Genomic DNA, 26,658 nt, shown 5'->3' with positions numbered 1-26,658 from the left:
GTGTTATGAATAATAAAGCATGTTAATAGTCACAAAATTCAATGCAGACCCATTAACACATAAAACTTAAGTACATCTCAGGGAGGTATAATTAACTGAGTTAATGCTAATATCAACACACAATTCATGTGGGTGCTTTAACATACCACATTATTGCCTGCCTTAATGTGCATTTCATTTAATATCAATAATATCAGCCATTAATGCATGCGTTGAATACCACACTAATGCATGCTAAAGGCCGATGATAACACAATTTAGTACATTGGCCCCTTAATCTTATTGAAGAAAAACACAGTTCTAAGAATAACAAGACATGATAAGATCAACATTTTAAAAAGCTCTAAATGTTCGTCAGTTTAAATATAAGGTTGGCAAGAAGCAATTTTCTGTAAGTACAACTGATTCTTCTCAAAATATTTCTGCCTACTATTGTTGTAGAATTATATTAAAGTTGGAAAAGCAAGAAAATATTACCAGTAAATTATATTTTTCCCAAAAGAAATGAGATGTCCTATAAGCATGACATCATCATTTAAATAAATGAGAAACCTTTCTGGGATTATCTAAACTTTTATTTAAAAGTTCTTCTTAGCTTCAGGGCAGTGCCTGCCTGGAATTTACAGTTTCTCTATATGAAGGCAAGCTGACCTCCTATTAGAGTCAATTAAGAAGATTTGATGCCATGATAGACCTTCATCAGGGGTCAGAGAGTACTTCAGGCATGCAAGACTAGGATGAAACCCAGAAAATATTAGGAAACATGTTTCAGTCTAACAGAAATATATTCCACAGGCTTGAATTTCACCTCGCTCAGTTTTGGTTGGCTAGGTTGAACTGTGCCTTATGGCTCAGACAGTTCATTTTATTCAATTTGTTTCAGAATTAAAAGAAAAATTGCAGTCATTAGCTTAAAGCAGAAGAGTATCACTGCAGGCAATTATTTAGAAATTGCATCTGCGCTCGCTAAGACAGAGTTGGCCAGCTCCAGTCCTTAAGGGCCACAACCAGTTAGGTTCTCAGGATAACTCGAATAATATGCATGACATTTATTTGCATATAATTGAGTCCATGTGTATGCAAATCTCTCTCATGCATATTCATCAGGTATATCTTGAAAACACAACTGGTTTGTAGCCCTTGAGAATCGGAACTGGTTAGCCCTGCCCTATGTAATGCTTAGCTTCAGCTCCAGACATTTCAATCATGTGGATGCAACATGATGGCTCTACCGAATAACGGTATATAAAACTCTACAAATAAATAAATAAAATAAACATAGTATGAGCTAAAGAAATACTCCAGCTGGGTTCTTAGAACAGCAAGAAATATTTCTACAGTGTAGGTGGCCAAGGGCCAGGTAGCTAAATTAGGAAATCCATGTAGATACTTGGTTTTGTGTTTGATTTTTGTTTTTCATTTTACAATTTGTAAAAGAAAAATTCCAATATAGTTACTAAATATTCCCAGCTGGTAAAACAGAGCCTGTGGAACTGCAGTAGGTGGGAAAAATGGGCAGAGACTGGCTGGGCTTTGCAGTCTTTGTCTGCAGTATTCTCGGTTTCTGCTTCCGAGAGACCAGTCCAATAACTGTGCAGTTTCAGGATTTAGCTCCCATTGCCTGGTTTGGTAGAAATGGAAGTGCGCTGAATATGCAGTCACCCACGAGGCAGAAAAGCTCAAGTATTGCTTGTAGAGTGATGTTTGGTGTTTAGTCAAAAGCAGAGGGTGCAACTCCCAAGGGAACCTACTGAGGGCCATTTTTCAAAGCCATTTCTATAGGTAGACAATTTGCTTGCAAAATTTGGCTTCCTGAAAGTTGCCCTCCCTCAATCTGTGTGTTCCACGGTGCATACCCTTTTAGCCACATTTGGAGGAGGAATTCCTGGGAGCATGTTTTGTGTGGGATTGGCAAACACAGGTAGAGTGATTCTCAAATGTATGCACATTATTTCCATGAAAAATATATCTGCATAAAACGCGGTTTGAAAAGTCCATGGGAAGTTTGTACTCAGGATAAACTTCTAAAAGGAAAAGTGCATGCAATTTTGCCTTTGAAATCTGGTGCAAAGACCATGGATTTGGCAGCAAAGAGGCCAGTTTGAAAATTGCCTGCATGGTGTTTTTTTTGTCATGGCGGGGCTGCCGGTAGGTAGAACCCTTGGAGCTGTAATGAGCTAGAACTGATCTACTGCCTGGACCGGCCACTTCTCCCTCGGGTTGAGCTCTCAGGTTCTGGTGGCCGCAGAACAAGGGGTTGCACGCTGGGGACAGATAGTGAGGGACACCCACAAGAGCAGGGCTGGACTGGAGGAACAGAACAGGGAACAGAAGTGTGCCCACAATACAAACACAAGCTAGGGAGTGCACCACAAGATACAGGGTAGAGAGATGCAGGAAGAGGATACAAGAACAGAGGGCCAAAAAACTAGCGCTTCAACCAGAGAACAAGGACAAAAAAGACAGACAAACAATCCAGAAGGCCACACACTTGGGCCAATATATACAAGGCTAAGAGAAGAACGTAATAACAGAGGCCATGACGAGGACAAGACTCCAAACTGAGGCACATTACTCTGTGCGAGGCCGGCTTTTAAACATGGCAGTGCAGGGAACATGGCTGCCAGCAGAACCTCCATGCCATGGAGCTTGGAGGACTGAGCAGAGAGGATGCAGGGCCCACTGAGGACCCTCACATTTTTGTCAAAGTGGTCACTGCAGTATGATGATGACAGCAAGAGAGAGAACAAAGAATAAAGAAAAAGAATGGTAAGGGATGGATAGAAAAGAAAAAGATGTCTCAAACAGACTTATCATAAAAAAGCATGGCATAAAATGAAAGATCTGGGACAGAGAAGGAGCATGATAAAGCTTGGATTCCTACAGTTTATATGGAATAAAGTATTTGGGGAAATCATGAAAAAAAGTTCAGTGTTTATAGTGAGAACCATGATGCAGTCATTTGTTGAAGCCCTTCTAGCTAGATGATTTAGGTACTTGACACTTTGGAAAAAAATGGAATCCAAAAGGATAGATTTTATAACATGCACGCGTGCGGTTCCTGGCGCGTGCACATGGACGCACCAATTTTATAACATGCATGCGCCGGCACGTGCATGCTATCAAATCCATTGGCCGCACGCACATACCACCGGATTTTATAATCTACGCACGCATGTGCGGGCGGCGTGCGCAAGGGGGGGTGATTTATGCAAAGTCCATTGCGGTGAAGCAATTGGGCCTTCCCCCAGTCCCCTTCTTAATTAAAGCGGACTGGGAGGGAGTCTAGCCTAACCCCCTGCCTAACCTTCCTTCCCTCTCCTCCCCCCCCCTAAAGCTAACCCTACCTGCCTAATTTGTTTATTTTATTGCTTGCTGCTCCTTGGGAGCAGAAGTAATTTACTGTGGCACGCTGTCCGGCCGACCTCCGTCCCGCCCAGGACCTCGACCCCTCTGAAGAGGCCTGGAACTGTGCGCGTTCCAGGGTTTATGCTCGTGGCCGGGCGCCCTTTGAAAATACACGCGGTTAGCGCGCAAGGGTCCGGCCACGCGCGAACCCCCCCCCCCCCCCCCAATTTTCTCAGAGAGGCAACATTGCCTCTCTGAGAAAATTGCATAGTTCTGAAAGAAAAACGTAAATGGATGGAGAATCAATTAACCGCAAACCCAACCCCTGCTAGGCTGCCAACTGTGTGTCTCGGCAGATCATTGCAAGTAAGCCTGTCCAGGGGCATGGCAGAGGGGACTCCCTCAGTCTTGGGAGGGAAGATGGCTGCCACTACTGTGCTGATCCATGGTGGTGGTGTTAAAGGATCATCTCCGAGGAGATGAAATGCCAGCTCTCAGAGCAAGCGAGGATTCCCAGTATCACCCACCACTGCCTTCTGGAGTGGGGAATTTGAGAAGCAAAAAAAAAAGGGGGGTAAGAAAATGTTCTGTCTTCTTCCTTGCTCAAAATAGTACTCATCTTTTCACACCGAAGGCCGCTAGAGGTGCACCAGACTGTGACTGATGCACGCAATCAGGACAACTTCACCTATTTTTGGAACTGACTTCAAAAGCAATAATGAGATCTTTATTTTATTTTTTTTTTTAAAGAAAATATATAAATTACTTTTAAAATATTCAGTTTGGCACAATTTTAAAACCTTTACAAAATAGCCTTTTGTAGTTCAGGATTTGTCTGTTAAAGCATTTTGCTAAAAGTCTGCTGCAAATATTTTAGGAGTATCACTTGCGTGCAAACCCTCCTTACATAATGCAGTTTCGGTAACATGCAAAGCAGGCTGAAGCTTTAACTGGAAAAGACAAAAGCAAGTCAGTACTAGTCAACTGACTGGCTGGAGGTGCAGAGAGTTACTATTTCTCCTAGTTAAAAGAGACATGCACAGCACCAGCACCGGTACTCTCAAGAGGGGAATTTTGCAACAGGGCCCTGGGCTATCTGACAGGCAGCGTCTATTTTTTGCTCTCTCTCACACTCTTAGGCATCCTATCTGACGGCTGCTGCTAGGGCTCTTTCCTACCTCGTTCCTGGGTCCACGCAGGAAGAAGCGAGTGGCAATGACTGCCGAGGGGAGCGACACGCACAACCAGAGCGAACGCCTCAAGTACAGAAGTCTTATTTTATGGAAACAGTCATATCAAGTGAAAGCCAAATGTTCAGCCAGGTAAACTGAGCTGTCCCTAATGATGCCCCCTCCCTTCCTCAGAGCAGGCTAAAAGGTACATTTGGTGGTTCATGACTGTTGACTTTTAAAAATGAGTATTTCCAGCAGGCCGTGTTTGTTCAGAGTAGTCAGCAGCACACAGTAGTCAAGGCAGCACACACTCTGGGATGTTTCACCCATGTAAATGGCTTTGCGAACTGGTCCTCCTAGGGGCTCATGGATGAAATCTTAGGGGGGTCTAATGAGTTCAGCTTCCACTTCAATAACAGCCATCATTAGGCTCAGTCTTCCTACATGCACCCAGTCATACCATACCAATTACCTATACAAGAACAGAGAACTTTCTATGCCAAAATTAAAAAAAAAAAAGATTCTCATGGCTACAATTTTTTGAATTCAAATGAACACAGTAGCCTGCAGCCGAAAATTAAAGTCCTTGGTCTACCTAATTCCAGTGAGGCACGGTGGTATTGAGTAATGCTCGGCTCCACACACACTATTCCTAGCATGTTTTTTTTTCTTTAAGTGACGCAAATACTACTGCAATTAAATTGAAAAAAAAAAAAGCGTAAGCTGTGCCTACGGTAAAACAGTGCGATGTGCTGTGGCACAAAGTCCACTACAGTACAACATTAAAAAAGAAATTACTGATTATTACAGAGTGGGAGCTGAAATCTTTTATGTAGCAAGAAAAGTGTAAAGAATGAACTGGGATGGTGTATTTACTATCTGTTGATGAGAGAACTAGGGCATAATATGCATCCTTTTCTTTGTTCTTTGCAGGTTGTGAATCCCTTTTATTGCAACAACAGGAAATTATGCAAAACTCTGCTGTAATAAAAAGGTCTCACCACCTGCAAAGAATTCAGATTTTCTTCAAGACCAATACAGCCATTAGAACTCTGCTCTGCAGGTTTTTCCTTACAGAGTCCTATGCTGAGGTCAAATACATTGCTGGTTTGTTTTTAATTATTATTTTTGTAATGAATTTAGTGCTTATGAAAGGTGCTAGGTTGAAACCAAAGTTCTTGATTTGCCCACTGAAGAGTTCCACCGAGGGCAGCAGCAGTGCATGCTTCTCACGGGCCTGCCAATGTACCTTAAACTGGCTTTGGTGAATGAGAGGCAGGCCTTCCCCCTAGATCCCCTAAATATAAAATTTAAAGAGCTAGTTCCTGACCCCCCTTTCTGTCCCCACCCCACCCTGAACCCCTAACACTACCCTCTGATCTACCTGGTATCCCTAAACCCTCCTAGGCTGAGCTGGGAGGCAACAGTCTTACTGTGCTCCCGAGCACATCCAGTTTTGCTCTGACAGTAATTCTGGTAGCACATACAATGGGCATTGCTGTCAGGTAAAACTGACAGCATCTTTGGTTACACGTGCTACCAGCATTGCTGTCAGGTAAAACTGACAGCATCTTTGGTTACACGTGCTACCAGCATTGTTGTCAGGTAAAACTGACAGCATCCTTGGTTACACATGCTACCCAGCATTGTTGTCAGGTAAAACTGACAGCATCCGTGGTTACACATGCTACCAGCGTTGTCAGGTAAAACTGACAGCATCCTTGGTTACACATGCTACCAGCGTTGTCAGGTAAAACTGACAGCATCTTTGGTTACACATGCTACCAGCATTGTTGTCAGGTAAAACTGACAGCATCCGTGGTTACACATGCTACCAGCGTTGTCAGGTAAAACTGACAGCATCTTTGGTTACACATGCTACCAGCATTGTTGTCAGGTAAAACTGACAGCATCCTTGGTTACACATGCTACCAGCGTTGTCAGGTAAAACTGACAGCATCTTTGGTTACACATGCTACCAGTGTTGCTGCCAGAGAAATGCTGTCCATAGCCAGGTCTCAGGAGCATGGTAAGAATCTACCCCCTTCAGGCTTGGCCTTAGGGGAGGGGAGGTAGATTTCCTTTCTGGGTTGGAAGGGTGGGGGGTAGGTTTTCTGGGTGGCAAGATGGGGCCAGAAGCCAGAGCTTATTAATATTTTGAAGGAGGCCTCAGGCTGCTATAGCCTGCAACATGTTTTATTATTTTGGGGGTTGGGATGGATTGGGTGATAGGGCCAATATATTTTGAATTATTTTGGGGGGGTGGCTAGGGTATTAGGCCTATTTAGTAGCTTTTGTTTCAATTTGACTTAACTGGCTACATTTGAATATAGTTGATAAGGCATAAAGTTATCCAGGTAAATGTGCCCATATAATTTTAGACCTGCTTTGGAATAAGACCAGACTTACCTAGATAAATGTATCCAGGTTGCGCTGAATATCAGTGCTAATGGGCTAAGGTTTAAGTCCCACTCCGATATTCAGAATTAGTTGCTTACATATGCAGCTAACTGTGGTCGCACCATAGAGCTGACCTATAAATATGTCAGCTACATAACTTTAAGGTAGCTGAGTATCTTCAGTGGTGCAACTGCACCGCTGAATATGCCCTGCTAATTAGCCGTATATGTTCATCCGGCTAACTGAGCCACATAGTGGCTAAATATTGGCCTCTATCTGGTGAACAGGGAGTAGGAGGAAATATTTAAAGCTCCAGGTTGTCTAAGTTCTGAACTTAGCTAGACAAACCTTTTGAATATGAACCTCTTGATGTCTTTGCTGAGACTGCGAACAATAGTGTCAAAAAGTGGTGATGCAGTATTATAAACTATGATAAAATGTTTCTACTAGGGATGTACAGCCTTTTTTGGTTTGGGTCATTCATTTTCGACCCATTTTCCGACCAAATTTCATTTTCAGAGGTTTCATGATTTTTCAAGCTATTCATTTCATATAACAGTGCACACTATTTGCTGACACAAATAATCTGAACATTTTTGGAATTTTCAGATAGCCGATTTTGGTTTGGATGACCCAAAAATCAGCCCATTCAGATCAATTTCATAATTTGGATTATCCAAATGCACATCCGCAATTTCCATCTTTTGTGAAATTTGGGAATATGGCCCAGTCACTATTTTCAGTGACAAAATCCAGCAGATTACTAACAGAAGCACATTTCTGGCCCAGAGCTGAGCTGATCCAATTGCATGACTTGTGATCTGGTATTTACAATTAAGATGCCTAGTGATCTGAGATTCCTTTTAACTTTTCAGATCAGGCTCTGAAATCACAAACCACTGGGGTGGGGGTGGGCACAAAGATAGCTCTTTTTGTCCAATCCTATTTAAACAGATACGGGACAAATACATCCTTGCTATCGGAAGTTGAAAAATTATGTATGCGAAAGAAGCATAAAAAGGAAATGGGGCTTGTCTTCCACCCTTTCAATAAAACGGGCAATACTTATTGATAAAAATGTATCACTTTATCACTAACATCACTGTCTTCCACAGTTTACTTTGGCTTCTATTATTTTTTATTTATTTTAAAACATTTATATTCTGGCTTATACATGTAGTTCAATGGTGGATTACAACTAACACATAAACATTGTTAAAATTAGACACAACAGTATACAAAGACTTAACAGACCTTAGGCATAGTACAATAATTTAAATTCTTTACTTAATATGACCAATTTATCAAATGTTTTTTTCTATTTGGTACTTAGGGTGAAAGCTTTGAAAAATTAGGACCTTCCAAAAATAGAGAGCAAAGCCTCAGTCAATAAGAGCACAAGACTGACTAACATGCTGTCTCCTTTTGGGCACACTGGTGCTGACTGCCTCATTAATGTGTTACTACGCTATACACTGTGTGTGACGTAAGTCAATACTGGTGGCAAATGGTGTCACTAGCTACTGTTTTTTTCACTAGAGTAGAAATCACCTCAAAACAAAACAAGTAGAGAATGTATGCAAAGGCATGACTTTGAAAATGTTTTCCAACATAGACCCGCAGAAGGGGGTCGTACGGTCCTTACTTTACATACCGAGTACATGCTATGCCTCAGTTTCTTTTTTCCACTTGTTGCAACTTGTCAGAGGTGCATAACTCTTTTTTTCTCACTTGAATTTACTATGAATTTACATCAGAGTGGTTTCTGGTTACAGATCAAATTGGAGTACTGTTCGGGGGGAGGGGGTCAAAGTATTAGAGAGTGTGTGTGTGGCTGGGGAAGGGGGGGGGGGGGGGAAGGATTAGACCGAGTGCTTGTCAACATTCTCCAGCCTCTAACCGCCTCCCAAAGTAAAGCAACGGGGAATTTTTAGGAGGCTGTTTTCCGAAAATACTAGTCTAGTGCTTCAGGGTTTTTTGTTTTTTTGTTTTTTCTTAGCTCATCTGAGATATTCCCATTTTCTTCCAGCATGTCAAAATCTGATGACTTTCTGTCCCTTCTTTAGAGAATTATTTTGTCCCCAGTTGGATGGATGGACAGACATGATACTGTTTTGTACAATTGTTTTACAACATTCTATTGGTTGAAAATCTAAAAAATCACTGTCACTGGCAGTCACTCTAGACTGGGATTTTCTGGCATGTCTCACTGCTGAGTGCAGGCAGGCAGGTGCATTACATGCATAGGCGAGGCTCTCGTCTTTTCCTGAACTCTTTCTTTTTATTTTTAGGTTTTAAACCACAGAGGTGGACATATCCTTTGGGAATGGCTAGAAGAGACATTTTCATGGGATTTGGTTGTGAGACAAACAATGTGATGGAGGCTTGCTAGCTGGAAATCAAGTTTCCAGCAAGCTCTCTCTTTTGGGTCATGATCCATTAGAAGTCCTAGATCAAAGCAAATTTAGGTTAATTTCAAAACAATTGTGCTCATTAACTATGCTAGATTAAGTTAATGCAGAGACTACATGTTCTCAGGAAATGACTCATGCATAGAAGGGAGTAGTACAAAGAATAGGTTTTATTCAGTCTAAAGATGTGTCAGAAACACAGCTTTTTTGTAATCCACTTAATCCACTTAAATGGTTCCCCAATTTGGACCATGTTTCAATTAACTGCGTTGGGACAGATCTCAAATCTGCATAGTAAAATAATACAGAACAGAGTTGAAATATAAGGACAAAATGTGATCTATTATTTTCCAAACCACTGCGGCACAATGATGACATGATTACTTGTGTTCTACAATACTCCTCAGCTAGTCATTACATCTGCTACTTCATCTGACACCACTGGTCCGGTTTGGCTTCCCATCATGTTTCTCATAAACACCTTCGGACCAGCTTCCACAGGTTCTGGTTGTAATTGACCTGCTTCCACAGGTTCTGGTTGTAATGGGTCATATATAATTGGCAATAGAATAAAAAGGAGATAGAGCAGCTTTTAAACTAGAACAAAGGGGAAAGCAGACAATTGCTCAGCAGTGCATGGTTCGGAGGGAGGTATCTTCAAAGGATACAAATGATGTATTAGAATTAGGGTATCAAGACAGTGAGGTTCCAAAAATAAGAAAAGTAGTCCAAGTGCCTGTAACTAAAAACTCACCCGAGCTAAAAAATTCTAACTTATCCCTATCAATTAAAAAGCAGAATGAAAATACAAACAAAAAATAAACTTTGAAATGTTTGTATGCTAATGCCAGAAGTCTAAGAAGTAAGATGGGAGAATTAGAATGTATAGCAGTGAATGATGACATAGACTTAATTGACTTCTCAGAGACATGGTGGAAGGAGGACAACCAATGGGACAGTGCTATACTGGGGTACAAATTATATCGCAATGACAGAGAGGAGCCACCCGGAGGCAGTGTAGCGCTTTATGTCCAGGATGGCATAGAGTCCAACAGGATAAACATCCTGCATGAGACTATTTATTAATTATTTAAATTCTTTTAATATACCAATGCTCAAGACGAAGTCTTATCGTACCGGTTTACAGTAGTACCAGGGGAAAACCATAATTAGCAGAAAGAAAGTTACAATGAACAGGGAGTACAATTCAGGACAGTTGAAAGATAAAGATAAAAATTGAAAGATAAAGAATTAGTTTAACATAACGCTTCTAAAAAGTAATGCGAAATAGCAAAAAAAAAACCCCAATTGATTAGCATGGAAAGCTAATTTAGCAGCTAATTTAACTAAATGCACAGTCGAATCTTTATGGATAGAAATCCCTTGTGTGTTGGGGAAGACTATAGTGATAGCAGTATACTACCGTCCACCTGGTCAAGATGGTGAGACAGACAGTGAAATGCTAAGAGAAATTAGGGAAGCTAACCAAATTGGTAGTGCGGTAATAAGGGGAGATTTCAATTACCCCAATATTGACTGGGTAAATGTATCATCGGGACATGCTAAAGAGATAAAGTTTCTGGATGGAATAAATGACAATTTTATGGAGCAATTGGTTCAGGAACCGACAAGAAAGGGAGCAATTTTATATCTAATTCTCAGTGGAACACAAGATTTGGTGAGAGAGGTAATGGTGGTGGGTTGCTTGGCAATAGTGATCATAATATGATCAAATTTGAATGAATGACTGGAAGGGGGCAGTCAGAAAATCCACGGTTCTCATGCTAAACTTTCAAAAGGGAAACTTTGATAAAATGAGAAAAATTGTTAGAAAAAAACTGAAAGGAGCAGCTACAAAAGTAAAACGTGTGCAAGAGGCATGGTCATTGTTAAAAAATACCATCCTAGAAGCACAGTCTAGATGTATTCCACACATTAAGAAAGGTGGAAAGAAGGCAAAACAATTACCGGCATGGTTAAAAGGGGAGGTGAAAGAAGCTATTTTAGCCAAAAGATCTTCATTCAAAAATTGGAAGAAGGATCCAACAGAAGAAAATAGGATAATGCATAAGCGTTGGCAAGTTAAATGTAAGACATTGATAAGACAGGCTAAAAGAGGATTTGAAAAGAAGTTGGCCGTAGAGGCAAAAACTCACAGATCGCTCCCGGGACCACCACTGGACCACCAGGTGATTTAAAATGTTTTGGGGGGGTGGGGTCGGGAGGGTGGGGGAAGCTAAGGGAGCTGTTTTGAAGTGTCGGGGTGGGTTTAGGGATTGTTTTTTGTGTGCCGTTTTTCCCGCCCTCCCCCAAAACGATAAGAGAACCCCACGAACAATTTCGTGGGATTTTCCTATCGGTTTTGGGGAGCCCCTGATTTCTGATGACTTTGAAAATATCGTACAATATTTTCAATCGTCGGGGGCCTCCGACTTAATATCATAGCGATATTAAGTTGGAGGCCCCCTCCCAAAAAAAACTTATTTAAAAAAAATAAATAAATCTGCCCGCAATTGAGTTTTGAGATAAAGGGTGCTTTTGTAATTGAGTATAGATAGGGAGTTCATGCCACCAGAAGGAGGGAAGCAAGGCAGGGAGAAGGGGAGTGTCAGAATGGTGAATTCAACGAAAATAGGGGGCGGGCCTGTGAAAGCCGGCAGCCTTCACCCCACCGCGGTGTTCTTGCTGCCGGCTTTCGCACCTAATAGCGCCATCGTGAATGGTGGTGCTATTGGGCGCGCTACTGGCGACAATAATGCTACTAGCCTTATCGCCGCCAGCGAAGACACCTCCGAGTCCACCTCCTTGCCGCCCCAACTTCGCCCCCAGCATGCTATCACACGCAAAAAGGGCCTTTTCGCGTGCAATAGAGGCTTATCGCATGCGATAAGCCTTTGAAAATGACCCCCTTAGATGGCTAGTGGTGAAAATCACCATAACCACGTAAATCCCCCCCCCCCTCCCTGATACAACCCTACCACAGGCCTGCTCCAACTATGTCCAGCTAAAGTTAGCTGCCTAGTATAACCCAGGGAGCCAACTATAGCCTTTCAGCAGGGGAGAAGTCTCAAAGGCTTTGATCTTAGTTGGCTTAGACCTCTTTGAATATTTCTCTCTCTCTCTCTAGGTATATGTAGACTGCTATAAAGTCCCTTAATGTGGGTAATTTCACGGGTATTTTAGTCTAGTGAACCATAAGCCTATATACAGGATAACACTGAAAAGAAGTTGAATAAAGAACGGAAAGGGGACAAGGGGAAGGACTTTAGATGAAGGAAGTATGGAAATGACTTTCAGAAGTCTTGCATGAGTTCAAATACTTCAATAGGTAAACTTGGTCTTTTTTAAAATAAAGTTTTATTTGCCCCATCTGAAAAAACATTTCCTGTGCTTCAGACCCAGCATGAAACATGCTACAGCCAACAATAAAGTAGGGAGTCAAGACTTTGTGATAAATTGTTTACCCAGGGGTGGGAGGAGGGGGCAGAGAGTGGAAGAAATATCATGCCAAAGAGTACTAACTGATTTGTCTGTCGTCCTTCCTGTTAGGATTGCTCTCGACTTGGCTTTGGTCAGGGGGAAGGACTTGAGGTATGAATCATACAAGTGCTTGGCCAGGACTCGGAGATCAGCAGTCTCGGGGCTCAGCTGGTCGATGTCACTGCAGATCTCTGCCAAGAGCTTCTCTTTCTCAGCTTGTGGCATCCGACCAAACCTGATAGCTGAAGACAACAAGATAAATCCTAGTGTTAGTGGAGATCTCAGTCACACGTCTGTGTCATTTTGGCACCTTTTAATAATTTCTGGTTTCGTTATGACAGTTCTTAGGATGGCAAAAAGCTCAGAACCCTATTACAAAGTGCAAGCTGCAGTTAAGACACTAAAGGGGGATTGAATAGGAATGGAAAAGGAAACCTCATGGTGCCCACACAGTCTGCTAGGAAGCCTCAGACTGGTAGCCTATTCAGAGGTGCTGCTGCATTACACAGATCTGCTATCTTTTTAAAAGCAAGATGACCAAGGTACTGCTTTGCACATTAGACCTTTTTTTTAGAATAAGGATTAGAAGCCATAAATGCTACAATTAATTTAAAAAAACAATTACTATGTTCAATGATAAATTGATATTTCTTACCCTTTAAAGCCTTCAACAACAATTTGATCTCCCAGATAGGTGATCAAATTGTTGTTGAAGGCTTTAAAGGGTAAGAAATATCATTGGATGAGGTGATTCTGTGGTTTAACAGGATATAATAGTTTGTTGAATCCCTCAAAAATTTTTATATATTAAGTGCATTTGAGTGTGGTAGCCAATGATAAATTGAGGCATTGATGTGAATCAAATAGCCATCAAACAAAACCTCACCATAAAGCTTTTAAACATCCTATCTAAATATTATATGACAACTCAAATATGCTATCTTTCTCTGATTATGTATGTCAGTCTTACTTGCATACAGCTTTAATAAAGAAGGATTTTAATTAGGAGAGAAATTGTCCTTAGATTGTTTCTCCCCAGTTGTTAACTAGCAGGCCGATACAGCACCGTTTAGCTCCTGTTTGGCCGCATGTTTTTGACGCGCTATTGTTACCCCTTATACTGTAAAGGGTAATAGCGAATGGAAAACACGTAGCCAACCCCCCCCCCCCCCGAAACTAACAGCGCTCATTACATGCAAATGCATGTTTTGAACCTATTAGTTAGTCACCCAAATACAGGCAGGCGTTAATTTCAGATGGCACCAGGCAAGTGTACAGAAAAGCAGAAAAAACTGATTTTCTGTACACTCTTTGACTTAATATCATAGTGATATTATTAAGTCAGAGGCCCCAAAAATTTAAAAAAAAAAATCTGCTCGTGGCTTGTGGGTTGGAAAACGGACGCTCAATTTTGCCGGCATCCGTTTTCCGAACCCGTGGCTGTCAACGGGTTTGACAACAGACGCCAGTAAAATTAAGCATCAGTTGTCCTACCTGCTGACAACCGCCGCTTCTGCTAATGAGGAGGCACTAGGGACCCGCTAGTGTATATAGTGCCTCCTTATTAGCGCGGGTCTTAATTTAAATAAAGAATCACGCGCCCAGGAGAGGTGCCTGGGCGTGCATCGGGAGAGCGGGTGCTCGCCTCGGAGTGCCGGCTCTCCCGCGGAGTTTACTGAATCGGCCTGTAGGACATTTAGTTCCAATCGAACTCTGTAAAGGACTAAAGAGCTGCCCTTTCACAAATAGCAGTTCACACTGCCAGGCTACTTGTGCTTCAGTCAGTGGTTACAGCTTCTGATTTTAATACCAGCCTCTGACTGAACAGATCCTTGGATTTAGTGTCGAGATCCACATTAAACAGATTTTGTTTTGAGTTTTTCTTCGCTCAGACTTTATATCAGATTATTATTTCCATGCATTTCTGCTGGTAAACTTCTAATTTTAAACTAGATTTCCACCCACAAGGATTGCTTACCCTTTCTTCAATGGTTCTCTTTTCCTAGTAGAGCTGTACCACTGAGTTAAAATTCAACCCATATCTACCAGGGTTAAGGACTTTCCTGTGCCAAATAATTTATTTTGCTCTCTGGCAAAAAACCCCTAAAAACTACTTGTCTTTCTCACTAGCTGCAGCTGCACAGGTATGCTTCTGATCCTCTTCAAATCTCTCTGCAATATGGATCCAAATTTGTTCCTTAAACACAAGCACTGCTCAGCTCTACTTTTGTTTCCAGTCCAATTGCTCTTTCGGTTTACCTTTCCTTCCTATAGAAGGCTCTTCAGTTCAGCAAGCAATGAATTAAAAAGACACACAGGATCTTTCTGTTAAAGGTAATGTAGCTCTGTTTCGCTCTCTCCCAGGACCATTCTTCAGGGGCCCAGGGAAATAGATAGTATTATTTTTTTAACTCTGTTATATTATCTCTTTCCTGTTACAAAGAATCCCATTACCCACCTTTATTTATTTATTTACAAGTTTTTATATACCGTCATTCGGTGGGTTCCATCATAACGGTTCACAACATTTGTATAAGAATAGCTAATCCAAATATACTTCCTATTACAATATTAAATACATAGAAGTAATAAAAACGCATAAAAATAATCAATGTTAAGATATACTTGAAATATTAAGAACAGATAAAATGTTTCAAAGTTAAAATAAGAAGATATCAGATAGTATATGGTAGAATTATTGGTGTAATTAAAGTTATAAGAACACATAATAGTTATCAATAATAAGATATGCATATTAAAATTTATGGCAAGATCTAGAAAAAAAAGAGGATTATGAGAATGGTAGGGATTATAAAGCTGAATAGATCGTATGGATGGGGAGACTAGATAGGTCACAGTGTTCTTTTTCTGCCACCATGGTTGCCCTGTGCAAAAGGCGTCTTATTTCTAGCTCTGGTACAAATAAATGCTCAGACAGCAATTTTTTTCTATGGCTTTATTTTGTCCTGGACTTCGTGTGCAATCACCCTCTTTGCCTTGGTGTTAATCTGCATTTGCATCCACTGAAACAGGAAGACCTCTGTGCAGTAACTCCTACGGGGCACTATCGTCTTTTTGAGTGGAAATACAATATGTTACTAAAGTAGAAAGAAATCTACTGTAACTGTCCATCTGGGACTCACAACATGCTATACTTAGGTTTTTTCCTGAAAATGTTCCATGTGTATAATTTTATCAGTCAGAAATGCATGAATTATTGCTAATTACATTTTATTTAGTGGGGAGGGGCATGGTATTGGGTGGTTATAAAATGATTGCTTCTTTTTCCTATGGGGTAGGAAATGCACTAGGGGAGTCACAAGGACAATCTAGATAAATTCAGAGTTCTACCGAGGTTTGGAAATACAGGGCCCCCTTTACTTATCTATTCCATGATTGGTTCCCCCTCCACTAGTCTCCTTGGGCCCAATATTCAGCCGGTAAAATAGACGTATAAGTAGGACTTATCTGGCTATCTAGCAGTTGCTGAATATCCGCTTAAGTTCAGTGGCCACTAGATAGCCAGACAAGTCACTTCCCCAGCTACCTCTTAGCTGGAGAACTTTGTGGGCGGGCAGTGGCTGAATTGAAGCGGCGCTACGTAGCTGGATAGCTTATCCAGCTAAAAAGCAATATTAATACTTAGCCAGATAAGTCAAATCTTCTCAATAGCAGGTCTAAACTTAGATGATATAACTTATCCGGCTAACTGCCTGATTCACTAAGACTTTTCTCCCATTCTGTGTCTATGGGAAAATGCCTCGATGAACCAGGCCCAAAGTTGCAATATATAGATGGATAAGTGTTATCTAGCTAACAGGGTCATTCATCAAAATGTGTTATGGCGTTAACGCACTCGATAACGCATTAACGCCATAACGCTTGTGATAATCATATTATTGCACGGCACGAATGCAAATTTTTAGAAGTGGTGGATTGGGAGGGGTTTGGGTGGGATTAGATTAAAATGAGGGGCAATATTGCACTGTGCAAATAGCATAATGCATGCTGTTGATTAGTTTTAAATGCTGGAAATAACTACAACCTATTTCCTGGTGTTAAGCTGTGTGATATGCTGGAAATGAACATAACACAATTTGTGATAAATTTTGCAAATTGCATTTTGGCCATTTCTGGGCTTGGGAGGGGGAGGAGGAGGAGGGAGAGAGAGGGAGAGGAGTGGAATGGAGTAGAGAGAGCATCTAGGGAGGCCTTCACTGTATTCAACTATTTATATCACTATAGGAGGGCCAGCTAATAGCTCAAGGTGAGGTGGTGATGGTGTAGGGTTTAGGGGCCAATTTTACATGCAGAGTGAGATGTACAAACTGCACAGTACACCTTGGTGAAGATTTGACATCATTTGGAGTGAGGAAAGTCTCACAAAGATGAGATCTCTACTATGTTCTCTCGCCATAGCTTGATGGTTGAGAGATATTATGAGACTTCCATAGGTAGGTTTTTCCTTCTGGTGTTGTCCCCATGATTCCTTCCAGGGGCTCTTTCACAAAGAAGCTAGGTTTTAAACCTATGAGTAGAGTTTTGTTATTACTCCTTCCATGGAAAAACGTTGCCTCCACTGGTTTCTGCACCAGGGAGCAAAAACATAACAGGTCAGCTCAGAGCTGATGTACAAATACATACAAAATGCAGGAAGACAGGCCTGCACTCACTGCAAGTCTCCCTTGTTATACCACTATATATCAGTGCTAACATCCTCAAGGCATAAAGGCACAAACTCAATATATACACTCTACCTCTGACACAAATGCAGCATATTGTTTTCTATAGGCAGAGGTTAAGCAAGGTTTGCAGCATCACATAATGATCATTTTTAAAAGCAAAATAAATAAGAAATTATGAAGAAACAGAAAAAATAGGACTGGAGCTTTCAGAAATAGGATACAATTCAAAATTTGTTAAGTCTTTAAAAACCAAACTGGACGGATAGCATACAACAAAAGCCAGGTGCATATTTTCTTCTCCCTTTGCCGAAGGGAATAATGATAAATCCTCTTCTTAGCATTATATCACATGATTAGACTTCAACAGGTCACGTGATATTCCACAAAGACTTCTTGTTCTATTCATATACTTCAATCCTTGATATACATGTAAGAGGGTTCTAAAGGTCCCTGACCTTTACTAATGATGCAGTCGTTTCCAAAGATACTCAGTAATGAGGTTTCAGAGGAGATATAGTGGATTTGCTGACACTCCCCATTGGGAAGTGTCTACAATTGAGGAGAGTTACTAGAATGGAGAAATCTAGAAGTTTCTCTGCTTTTTCTCCACATGCAGTCCATGACTCAAGGTCAGAGTCTCTGGAGATGCAGAAGAGGGAGACAAGTGCTTGGAGCAGCTGAGGGGCTCTGGGCAGGAATTTGGTACTGATTCCTAGTGAAAGGGAGTATTCTCCATACTTCTTGTTCTAGTGGAAATTTCACACCAAATTTGTGCAAGAAGTGGAACAGAACAGGGTCCCATGTGTGTTGATCTGCAGCTGAATAGGGTCTGCACCAGGGGAGTTTCAGCAGAAGCCTCACCAGAGTGAATTTCCACAAATTTCTCAGTGGAGAGCCTCAGTAGTGAGAAGGAGCTCAGTCTTGTGCAGGGGGTCTACCCTGTGATTTCAGAGGGTTTTGAACAAATCAACATAAATCTACAAGCTTGATTCAGGTCCCAAAAAGGGAGTCCCACAGCCTAAGAGGTTCCTAGTGAGTATCCTGAATAGGGGTTTGGGAGTCAGAGGAAGGCCTTGCTTGTATGTTCATGGATTTTGTTTGCTTTGGATGTCACCAGGAGATGGTGCGCTTTTTGTTGTCATACACATTTCACAAGTACATCAGAAAAATTATTTTGGTATAACCCCAATCTTGTGTGGTGATGTGGTTTGTACGACAAGGTATTTAAGAGGTGCAAAGCCTTAGGGCCATGAAAACTTGTTTCCTCTCCTTTGTCAGGAGAAGCCAGGTTTCTCAGCATCCAGCTGTACTTGTGTGTCCTCTGAGTGGAACAGAGGTTACATATGGAGCACATACGTTTTTGCAATTTTTCCATTTATCGAAATTCCATATATCAAAACCCATTTTTCCATTGGAGATCCGTTCCTATGAATAAAAAAACCAAGATGAGCGATACTGAAAACACAGATTTATTTTCTTTTAGAAATGTATCAACTTCTAAATCTGTGATCATCTACTTCTGACTCATCTTGCCGATCATCCTGATCTATTTTTCCTTGCTCTTGTTTGGAGCTTTCATTGGCCTGCTTTTCTTATTTAAAAAAAAAAAAAAAAAAAAGCATAAAACACAACTGCTTTGAATGCTTCATCCTCTCCCTGTAGATCTTCTATAGTAATTGAGCATATTATTTACTCCTCTGAAAACTTTGACCATGTTCATGATTAGGATCATTATCTGTGAAGGTCTGCAGGCCAGCCTCAGAATGTTTAAAGATTTCAGAAAGTTGCTTTGAATTTACAGAAACAATCTCCATTGGGAGTATTTGCCCTCCAGGAAGGAAAACCTCATTGTCAACACAGTACCAGCCAGAATGAATGTGAAATATTATTTGCTATGAAATGTGCTATGATTAATGGGTCAGCTTGTTTTTTAACCGTTTCTCTCTTTTGCAATATCCAGCATAGAAAAAGCTCTTGTACACTTTTAGGACAGTGGCCAACACATTTCTCTGGGACGAGATATTGCAAATCAATGTGGCAACTTATACCAGCCTCAGTCAGACTTGGCAGGACTATTTTCAATCCCCCAAAGAAAAAAGCAATAGTACCAGGGCTGAAATGAAGAAATCCAGCCTACAAAGACAAGAGATGGATAATTTTGTTTTTCTTGATAAATAATCTAAATCTACCCCCAAGTTACAATGTTTACAAGGCAAAATTCAAAGAGAACTAAGTCAAAAAGGTTGGCCTGGTGGCTCCATGGTAAATGCTGTGTACTATCAAGCAGAAGATCTGGTTTCTGCTCCCCAGGCTGGCTGAGGCTTGGGATGCTGTAGAGGCAGCACTCACAGTCCCCGCAGGAGGAGAGAATTTTGGCCATTGCTGAATGGTGACACCTAGTGGCCAGATTTTGAGATCAAGATAGACGGGTGCCAGAGGGAGCCACAGTTTGTGACCGCTGGCTGAGTACCATCACTGCAATGGCCGAGTTGAGTTGAGAAGAGGGAATATAACATTTGGGGGAAAAGTCCCAGGTAGAACCACACCCCAACAAAGGCTGGTTCTGACTGAGCTGAAAACTCAAAAGAAGTAAGAGGAGGAAACTGCTGGGCCAAAATAAAAACAAGAAATAAAAATGTTTACATGATAACACACACAAAAATTCTAATATTTTCTTTTGTTTTTTTTTCCAAGCCTCCTAGTTTAGTGCAAGACCATTAGGACCGATATAATTAACCATTGTTTACATGAGAGAAAATTCTTTAGTTGCACAGGATTATGTGTAGCAAATCTTTTCACAAATTCCTTGGACTAATGAATAAGTCTGATGTAAACAAATGGTTCTGCATTAACATATTTGTAAGCATCCTTCCAGAGCAGGCAGAGAAGAGGCTCAAGGCTGAATGTCTTCTGCACACAGGAAGGAAGTGCAGAGAAACACATTGCTTGAAGAATGAGTGCCCTTATATAAGGTTCTGGGATCAAAAAGCCCAGAGATTTTGCTTTTAAAATAAAACCGTTCTTATTATTAATATTATTTCTTAACGAGGGTGCCTCCCAAAAAACAAGATTGTATACCAGTTAAAAGTGGTACCGAGTTTAATGAATGGCAGCTTTATGGGAAGGCCAGATGAAAGAGAGAGGTTTTTCAGTTTAGATTTAAAGGATGATAGGGTTGATGAGTTTGAATGTCCGGCGGGAGGTGATTTTAAAATAAGGGTGATAGGATAGAAAAGGCCTGTGGGAAGAAGCCTCTCACACACACACACACACTGCATCACTCACTCACTTTTTCTCCCTCTCTCTAGAAGCACAAGTAGTAGCAGGGGTTTCCTCCTTCAGTCCTGAACACCAACAGGACTCTTCCTCCTTCTCTCAGCTGCCTGGGCAACGCTGCTGCTCCTCTTCCTCCTGACAGCCCTGCATCAGCTGCTCCAGCTCGCTTCTGCTCAGATGCCGTCCTGCTGTTCCAGCTGCCAACGGGATGGCCACCAGCCCCCAGCTCCAGCTCCTGCAGGGCCTGGTTGCTCTTGTTGAGGCCATGTAGCCTGCTTCTTCGGCTCTTGAAGGCTGGGCACCCACTGCTCCAGCTCCCAACGGCCACCATAGTCCTGCTGCTCCTGCAGCCTGCGGCAATCTTCTCCTTCCTGCCCCCACAGTCCACCCACTTTCTCTTCTGGCTGCGGGGGCAGGAAGGAAGAGATACCATCGTTGCTCCACCCCCAACACGTTTGCTTCCACCGGCCTTGGGTAAAAACACAAATGAGGATCAATGTGGGCACTTCTACCCATGGGAAAAGCGGGTGAGCTCAGAGGAGGGGATGAGATCGGAGGAGGGAACAACGCATGCAGTTTTTCATTTTCAGGAGAAAAATATTCAAAGAAAAAGCAAGTGCAAATCTCTGCAGTTACTTTTTCCCTAGGCAGTTTTCAAAGGGAAAGAAGATGCATACTTTCCCTTTCAGAATTTAGATAAAGTCTGTGGGTAAAAGTTCCCAAGGACTTTGCAAATACCTGCACAGTTTAGGAAATTCTCCCAAAATCTGCATTGTTTGTTGACTAAATGTAAGGCAACTTGATGGCCACAACTCAGAGCTGATAAAAGCAGATACAGAGAAAGTTTAGCTGGTTTTATGTAATACAACTGCCTTAGGAGATAATTTATCAAACTCTGTGACTCAGAATATACTATAGTTACAACAAAGAAGAACAATATTTCATGCATGACAAATGCAGTTACAATTTCCTGTTCATATTTAGATGTTGCTGATATTTTATGAATGTAGCTACTGTCATGTAGGATTTAACTCTGAGCCTCTTATGGATTAGTTGGAAATAGTTCCAAAAGCCACATATAAAAGAATGGTTTTGGAAGAAACATGTTCCATTTCCAGTGCAACCGCAGAGGACAGCAGCACAATCACAAGGATTCAACGCAAATTCTTAAACCCTACACGAGTAACTGGGATTTGCTAAGTAAGATTACAAATTCGGGACTCAGCTATACTATACAATCAGGACAGCAAAGCCCACGGCTAGACAGATTAAGTTCAACAGAGACTAAAATTCAGTTTTTCTCATATTATTGTATTAGTTTAACTTCACATCTCTTAAAATGCATATCTTCCATGCCCATCTCTTGGACTTCAGGCCTACAAAATTTCAGAGTCATGCAACTGGCTGAATATCTGAAATTATCCAACTTGTGACATTATTCCTCCAGGCCATAAAATTTATATTTGGCTCATCTCAGAGGAAATTCAGCTTTGTCTTCTGGAGATTTAATGCCCATACACATCTGAATTTCTAAAGCTAGCAAACGCGAAAAGGGACGGAGTCAGGGCGGCATCTGCCCCGGAAGAGGAGAAGTTGAGGCGGACGCCGCGAAGACAGCGTAGATGGCGAAAAGGTAAGGAGCCTTTTCGCTTCCAATTTCATGCCCAATAGCATCACCTTTTACGATGGCGCTATTGGGTACAAAAGCGCCCCCTGCCCCATGCGATTCACGATGCCGCGGTATGTTAGAAAATCTAGGCCTTAGTGTGGAAGCTATCCACTATGTTTAAATATGCATCACATATAGAATTCATCAAACCAGAACTTCAAAACAATCACTGTCCCTCCCTCTCCCCGGCAAGATTTGAACTGGTTCAAAGCTGACTCCAGTTACCAAAGCAAAAGTTAAGATATGTTTTCAAAATTTCAGCTTGGATATGAAACAGATTGGAGTCAGTTACCATATAGTTAATGCTCAATCATTTTCAGTATTAAGAAAAAAAGCATTCAAGTTGTGCAGACTGAGAAGCATGTGTCATGTTGTACAAGCGTTTTTTTTCACAACAGTACAATACAGTTAACTTGATTAACTAATTAAATTACCATCCAGGATTTCTCGTTTATAAAACTAATGGGTTGAGCCCTAACACTGTCAACATAATATCTCATGGAGCTAGCAGGAACTACTCCAGTTCCAGCACCCTGCCTTTAACTGACATTGGGTAGACGTCATGTGCCGTACGTTGATCCCTCACACTTTTGTCTGAAGTTCAAACAAGTAATTTACTACAATCTGAAGCGGTTTCTTAGCAGCACTTTGCAGAAATGTACACAGCACAGATCATTCCCAGCTCCATTTACTGTAAGAACATGCCAGGCCAGATTCAAAAACTTGCTGGACCAGTGCTTATTCCCCACAAAAAGAGATTTCTAGAGGGGAAGGTCAAACTCACTAATCCCATTGACTGATTCAGCCTTTCCCAGCACAATGTTCTCCTCTACTGGGTGAGAAATGTACCAGTCCACCAGCCCATAAAGCTTGAATATACAGTAACACAGCAAATCATGAATCAGGCATATAGGTGTGCATGTACAGTTTTATCCACATAAATGGCTGTACTAAATCAGCTCCAGACACAGGGTGCCAAGAAGTATTCGTAGAACCCAGGTATGTGCATACTTTTAAGTAAACTGCAGAGAAGCTTTTGGGGGTCGGAGTTGGGATTTTCACACATACTTTTTGATTTAAAAAATATGCATATAAATTACTTTGCATATGTTGCACCTTTTGAAGAGCAGACACAACTTTATGCGCTGTAAAGTGCGCTCACACTCTGCCAATTAGCTGAGTATTTCAAAGCGAATCTATGTGCTTCAGTTTGCTATGAAAATACTCGGTACAGACTGTGTGTATAATGTATGTGCAAACTTTATTGTCATTCAGGCTGTTTGAAAATTACCCTCATTATGTAAATAAAATAAAACAAGATTAAGGAAAGAACTATGTGACGCACAAGCAAACCATTTCATGATATGCTGCTGACATATACTCACTTGGGAACTTAAGTATCACAAGAATTTTGCAATAGTCAGAAAATGGGAAAAAGTTAAGAATTCTTAAAAACAAAACAAAACACGAAGTCTAAGAATTTTAATTAGCTTACATATACTTATGTTTTTTACATGGTCATTCTTAGGATCCCGAGCTCCTCTAGGGAATGAGTCCGAAAACACTTTTATCTTTTCTCCTCTCTACTGTATATTTATTTATTTGTAACCCCCTTATTGAGGCACAGGTCTGATGCTTGCTTGTGAGCAGATCACCAGTCTCTGGATTCAAAAGCAAAAATGGTCATGCTGGGTATGCAGGGGTAAAATGTTTGTTTCGTTTTTCATTATGTTTTCGGGAATGGTGCTGTTTTCCCATGAATTTTGATATCTGGGGCTCAGCCCAAGACAGGCCCAACTCCAAGGCCTGGCCCAGAGGTTGTGCCCCTCCATCTGGGTCTAGACCAGAGCCGGGACCCGATCTCAATGCTTGGGCCTCAGCCCAGATCTAGGCCCAACACTGGTGCACGGACCAGAGGCTGGGTCCCAGTTCACAGGTCGGATCCCGAAGCCTGGGCCTTGGCCCAGATCCAGGCCTGACATCAGGAACGGCCCAGAAGTTGAGTCCCAGTGCTGGGGCCTAAGACCAGGGACAGACCCAGGCCTGGAGGTTGGAGTCCAGACCTCATAGGAATTTCATTTTTTGTTCCTCTTTCTTCATTCTTCTTTCTTCAAATGATGCCCCTCATTGGGGACATAATCAAGTATATTAACTCTGGTACATCCTCCTCAGCAGTGGGTGCCATTTTGCTGTATGGCAGTGCCAATTTAGTACCATATTAAAAAATGGTACCCTTTGCTAAGGAGGATGCACCAGAATTAATTTACTCTGGCACATCTCCAGCATACGGTGTCATTTGAAGAAAGAAAACTGAAGAAAAAATAACGAACAGATTCCTATGAAGCCTGGGCTCCAGCCTCCAGGCCTGGGCCTGACCCTGGGCCGAGGCTCTGGCATCGGGACCCTGCCTCCAAACTGGGCCCTGGCATTGGACCAGGGCCAAGGCTCTGGCCTATACCGAGACTCAGGTGGTGGGACCAGGCCTTTGGGCTGGGTCCTGGCTTTGGGCCTGGTTCTGGGCTCTGGCTTAGGATGAGGCCCGGGTATTGGGATCCTACCTCCTGTCTGGGCCCTGGGCTCTGGGCCAGGCCTCAGCGTTGTGTCTGGGACTGACTGCGGCATGAGATCCTCGACATAACAGGTAAGTGAGGGGAGTTGGAAAATTTCCCAACCCCAGGAAGAATTTTCTTGGAGGCATGAGCCTTTGTTCAGATCTTGGCCAAGGACCTGGTGTTGGGCTTGGGCCTAGGCCGAGTCCCTGGAGTTGCACTTGGGTGTAGCTGTGACCCCCTGGGTCGGGCTGCGGTCTATGCCTAGGCAAGGCCCTGGTCTTAGGCAAAAGCTGAGGCACCAGCGTTGTTTTATGGACCAGGATTAATACTTGGTCTAGTCACAATGTAAACCGACATGAAGTGTAAAACAAATGTTCGGTATATAAAAATGTTAAATAAATAAATAAATAAATAAATAAAAAAAATAAATTAGCATAGGCTGGTGCCTCTGCTTTGGACCTCAGGCCTGGGCCAAAACAAAAAAAAAAAATTTTAAACAAAGGAAACAATTAGGATTCATTTAATTTGGCGGGGGGGGGGGGGGGGGGGGGGGGGGGGGGGAGGTCCTCAATTAATTTCAGCGCCCATGAAAGAAACAAACTGGCCCTATTCATTTCATTTTCTAAAATTTGGTTTATCCAAATGCAGACCCCTACAAACTATTGGTGTTGTGGACCTGGCTTAGAGGCTAGAGCCGTATATACCAAACTGGATAGGGAAAGCTCCACTAAATACCTCCTTCCCCTCTGTGACCTCTTGGACTGCTCCCCAAATTCCTTACACAACTACTAGCGGCCTCTGTTAAACATACTCCTTGTGAAAAGGAGGGCCTCACTCCAAAAGGTATCTTCACAAGAACATTTTTATTTCACAAAAATCTGAGGTTTCCTGCAGTCAGAGGTACGCATATTTCTTACAGCATTTATAGCAGCAACAACAACACTTCCTTCAAGGATCTTGTTCAAAATAACATCAATTCTTCTTCTTTCTTCCCAATTAGTAATTAGGATTAGCCCTTAGTCTATCTTTTCCTAAAGATATAGCATTCAGTACTCACAAATCCTTTAAACTCTTTTTCCCTGGAAATAGGATGAAATCCCATTCGTTCGTACTCCACGGTTCTTCCCAGAAGGCTGAATAGGTCTGACCAAGAGAGTCTAACCGGGGTATCCCAGAGGCATGGCCCTGCTGGTCACTGGCAGTGGATGCCAGAAAGCAGAGAGGTGCTCCCCCACCTCGACTTCATTCCGGCATCAGTCAACCCCAGGGCCAAAGAGAAGGCACATTCCCACTCTAAATACTCTCTTATATGGTAACCATACGCACTCACCTACAGATTCGCCCACATACCACCAGTTAAAAAGATATACCATCCCCTTATTAAGCTTTAGCCATAATGATACACCACAACCCCAATGTAGAGGACAAGTACATTCCCCCCAGAATCTCTCCAAGGGCTCTTCTAAAGACCAAGCCTTGTTTTAGGGGCCCCCATCTCAAATTTATAAGCATTTGATATTCCACCTTTTCTTAAAGGTAGGTCCAAAGTAAATTACATGAAGTAACAAGTAATGGATCCATAAGTAATGGTTACAGACAGACATGAGGCAGATTGCAAGTAAATAGATAAGAAATGGGCCACATTAGATGGGAGTAAGGAAGTAG

The 26,658-nt window shown here is 41.9% G+C and overlaps 1 protein-coding gene and 1 long non-coding RNA gene across 3 annotated transcripts in view; one reads left to right on the top strand and one right to left on the bottom strand.

Moving 5' to 3' along the window:
* Positions 1–26,658, bottom strand: part of PPARG (peroxisome proliferator activated receptor gamma) — a 151,632-nt gene that overhangs the window by 40,947 nt on the left and 84,027 nt on the right. The window contains 1 exon segment of the mRNA XM_029600784.1: positions 12,854–13,053. Within this exon segment, the coding sequence (XP_029456644.1) occupies positions 12,854–13,053 (200 nt within the window).
* LOC115091015 overlaps positions 1–26,658 on the top strand; it is a 46,965-nt gene that overhangs the window by 8,054 nt on the left and 12,253 nt on the right. For both annotated transcript variants that reach the window (XR_003856576.1, XR_003856575.1), the window contains exon 2: positions 4,488–4,670. This is a non-coding gene — a long non-coding RNA (uncharacterized LOC115091015). The remainder of the gene's footprint in view (positions 1–4,487; positions 4,671–26,658) is intronic.

Source organism: Rhinatrema bivittatum, chromosome 4, assembly GCF_901001135.1.
Source record: "Rhinatrema bivittatum chromosome 4, aRhiBiv1.1, whole genome shotgun sequence".
NCBI classification, from domain to species: Eukaryota; Metazoa; Chordata; class Amphibia; order Gymnophiona; family Rhinatrematidae; genus Rhinatrema; species Rhinatrema bivittatum.
This window is presented reverse-complemented; position numbering and strand designations above follow the sequence as displayed.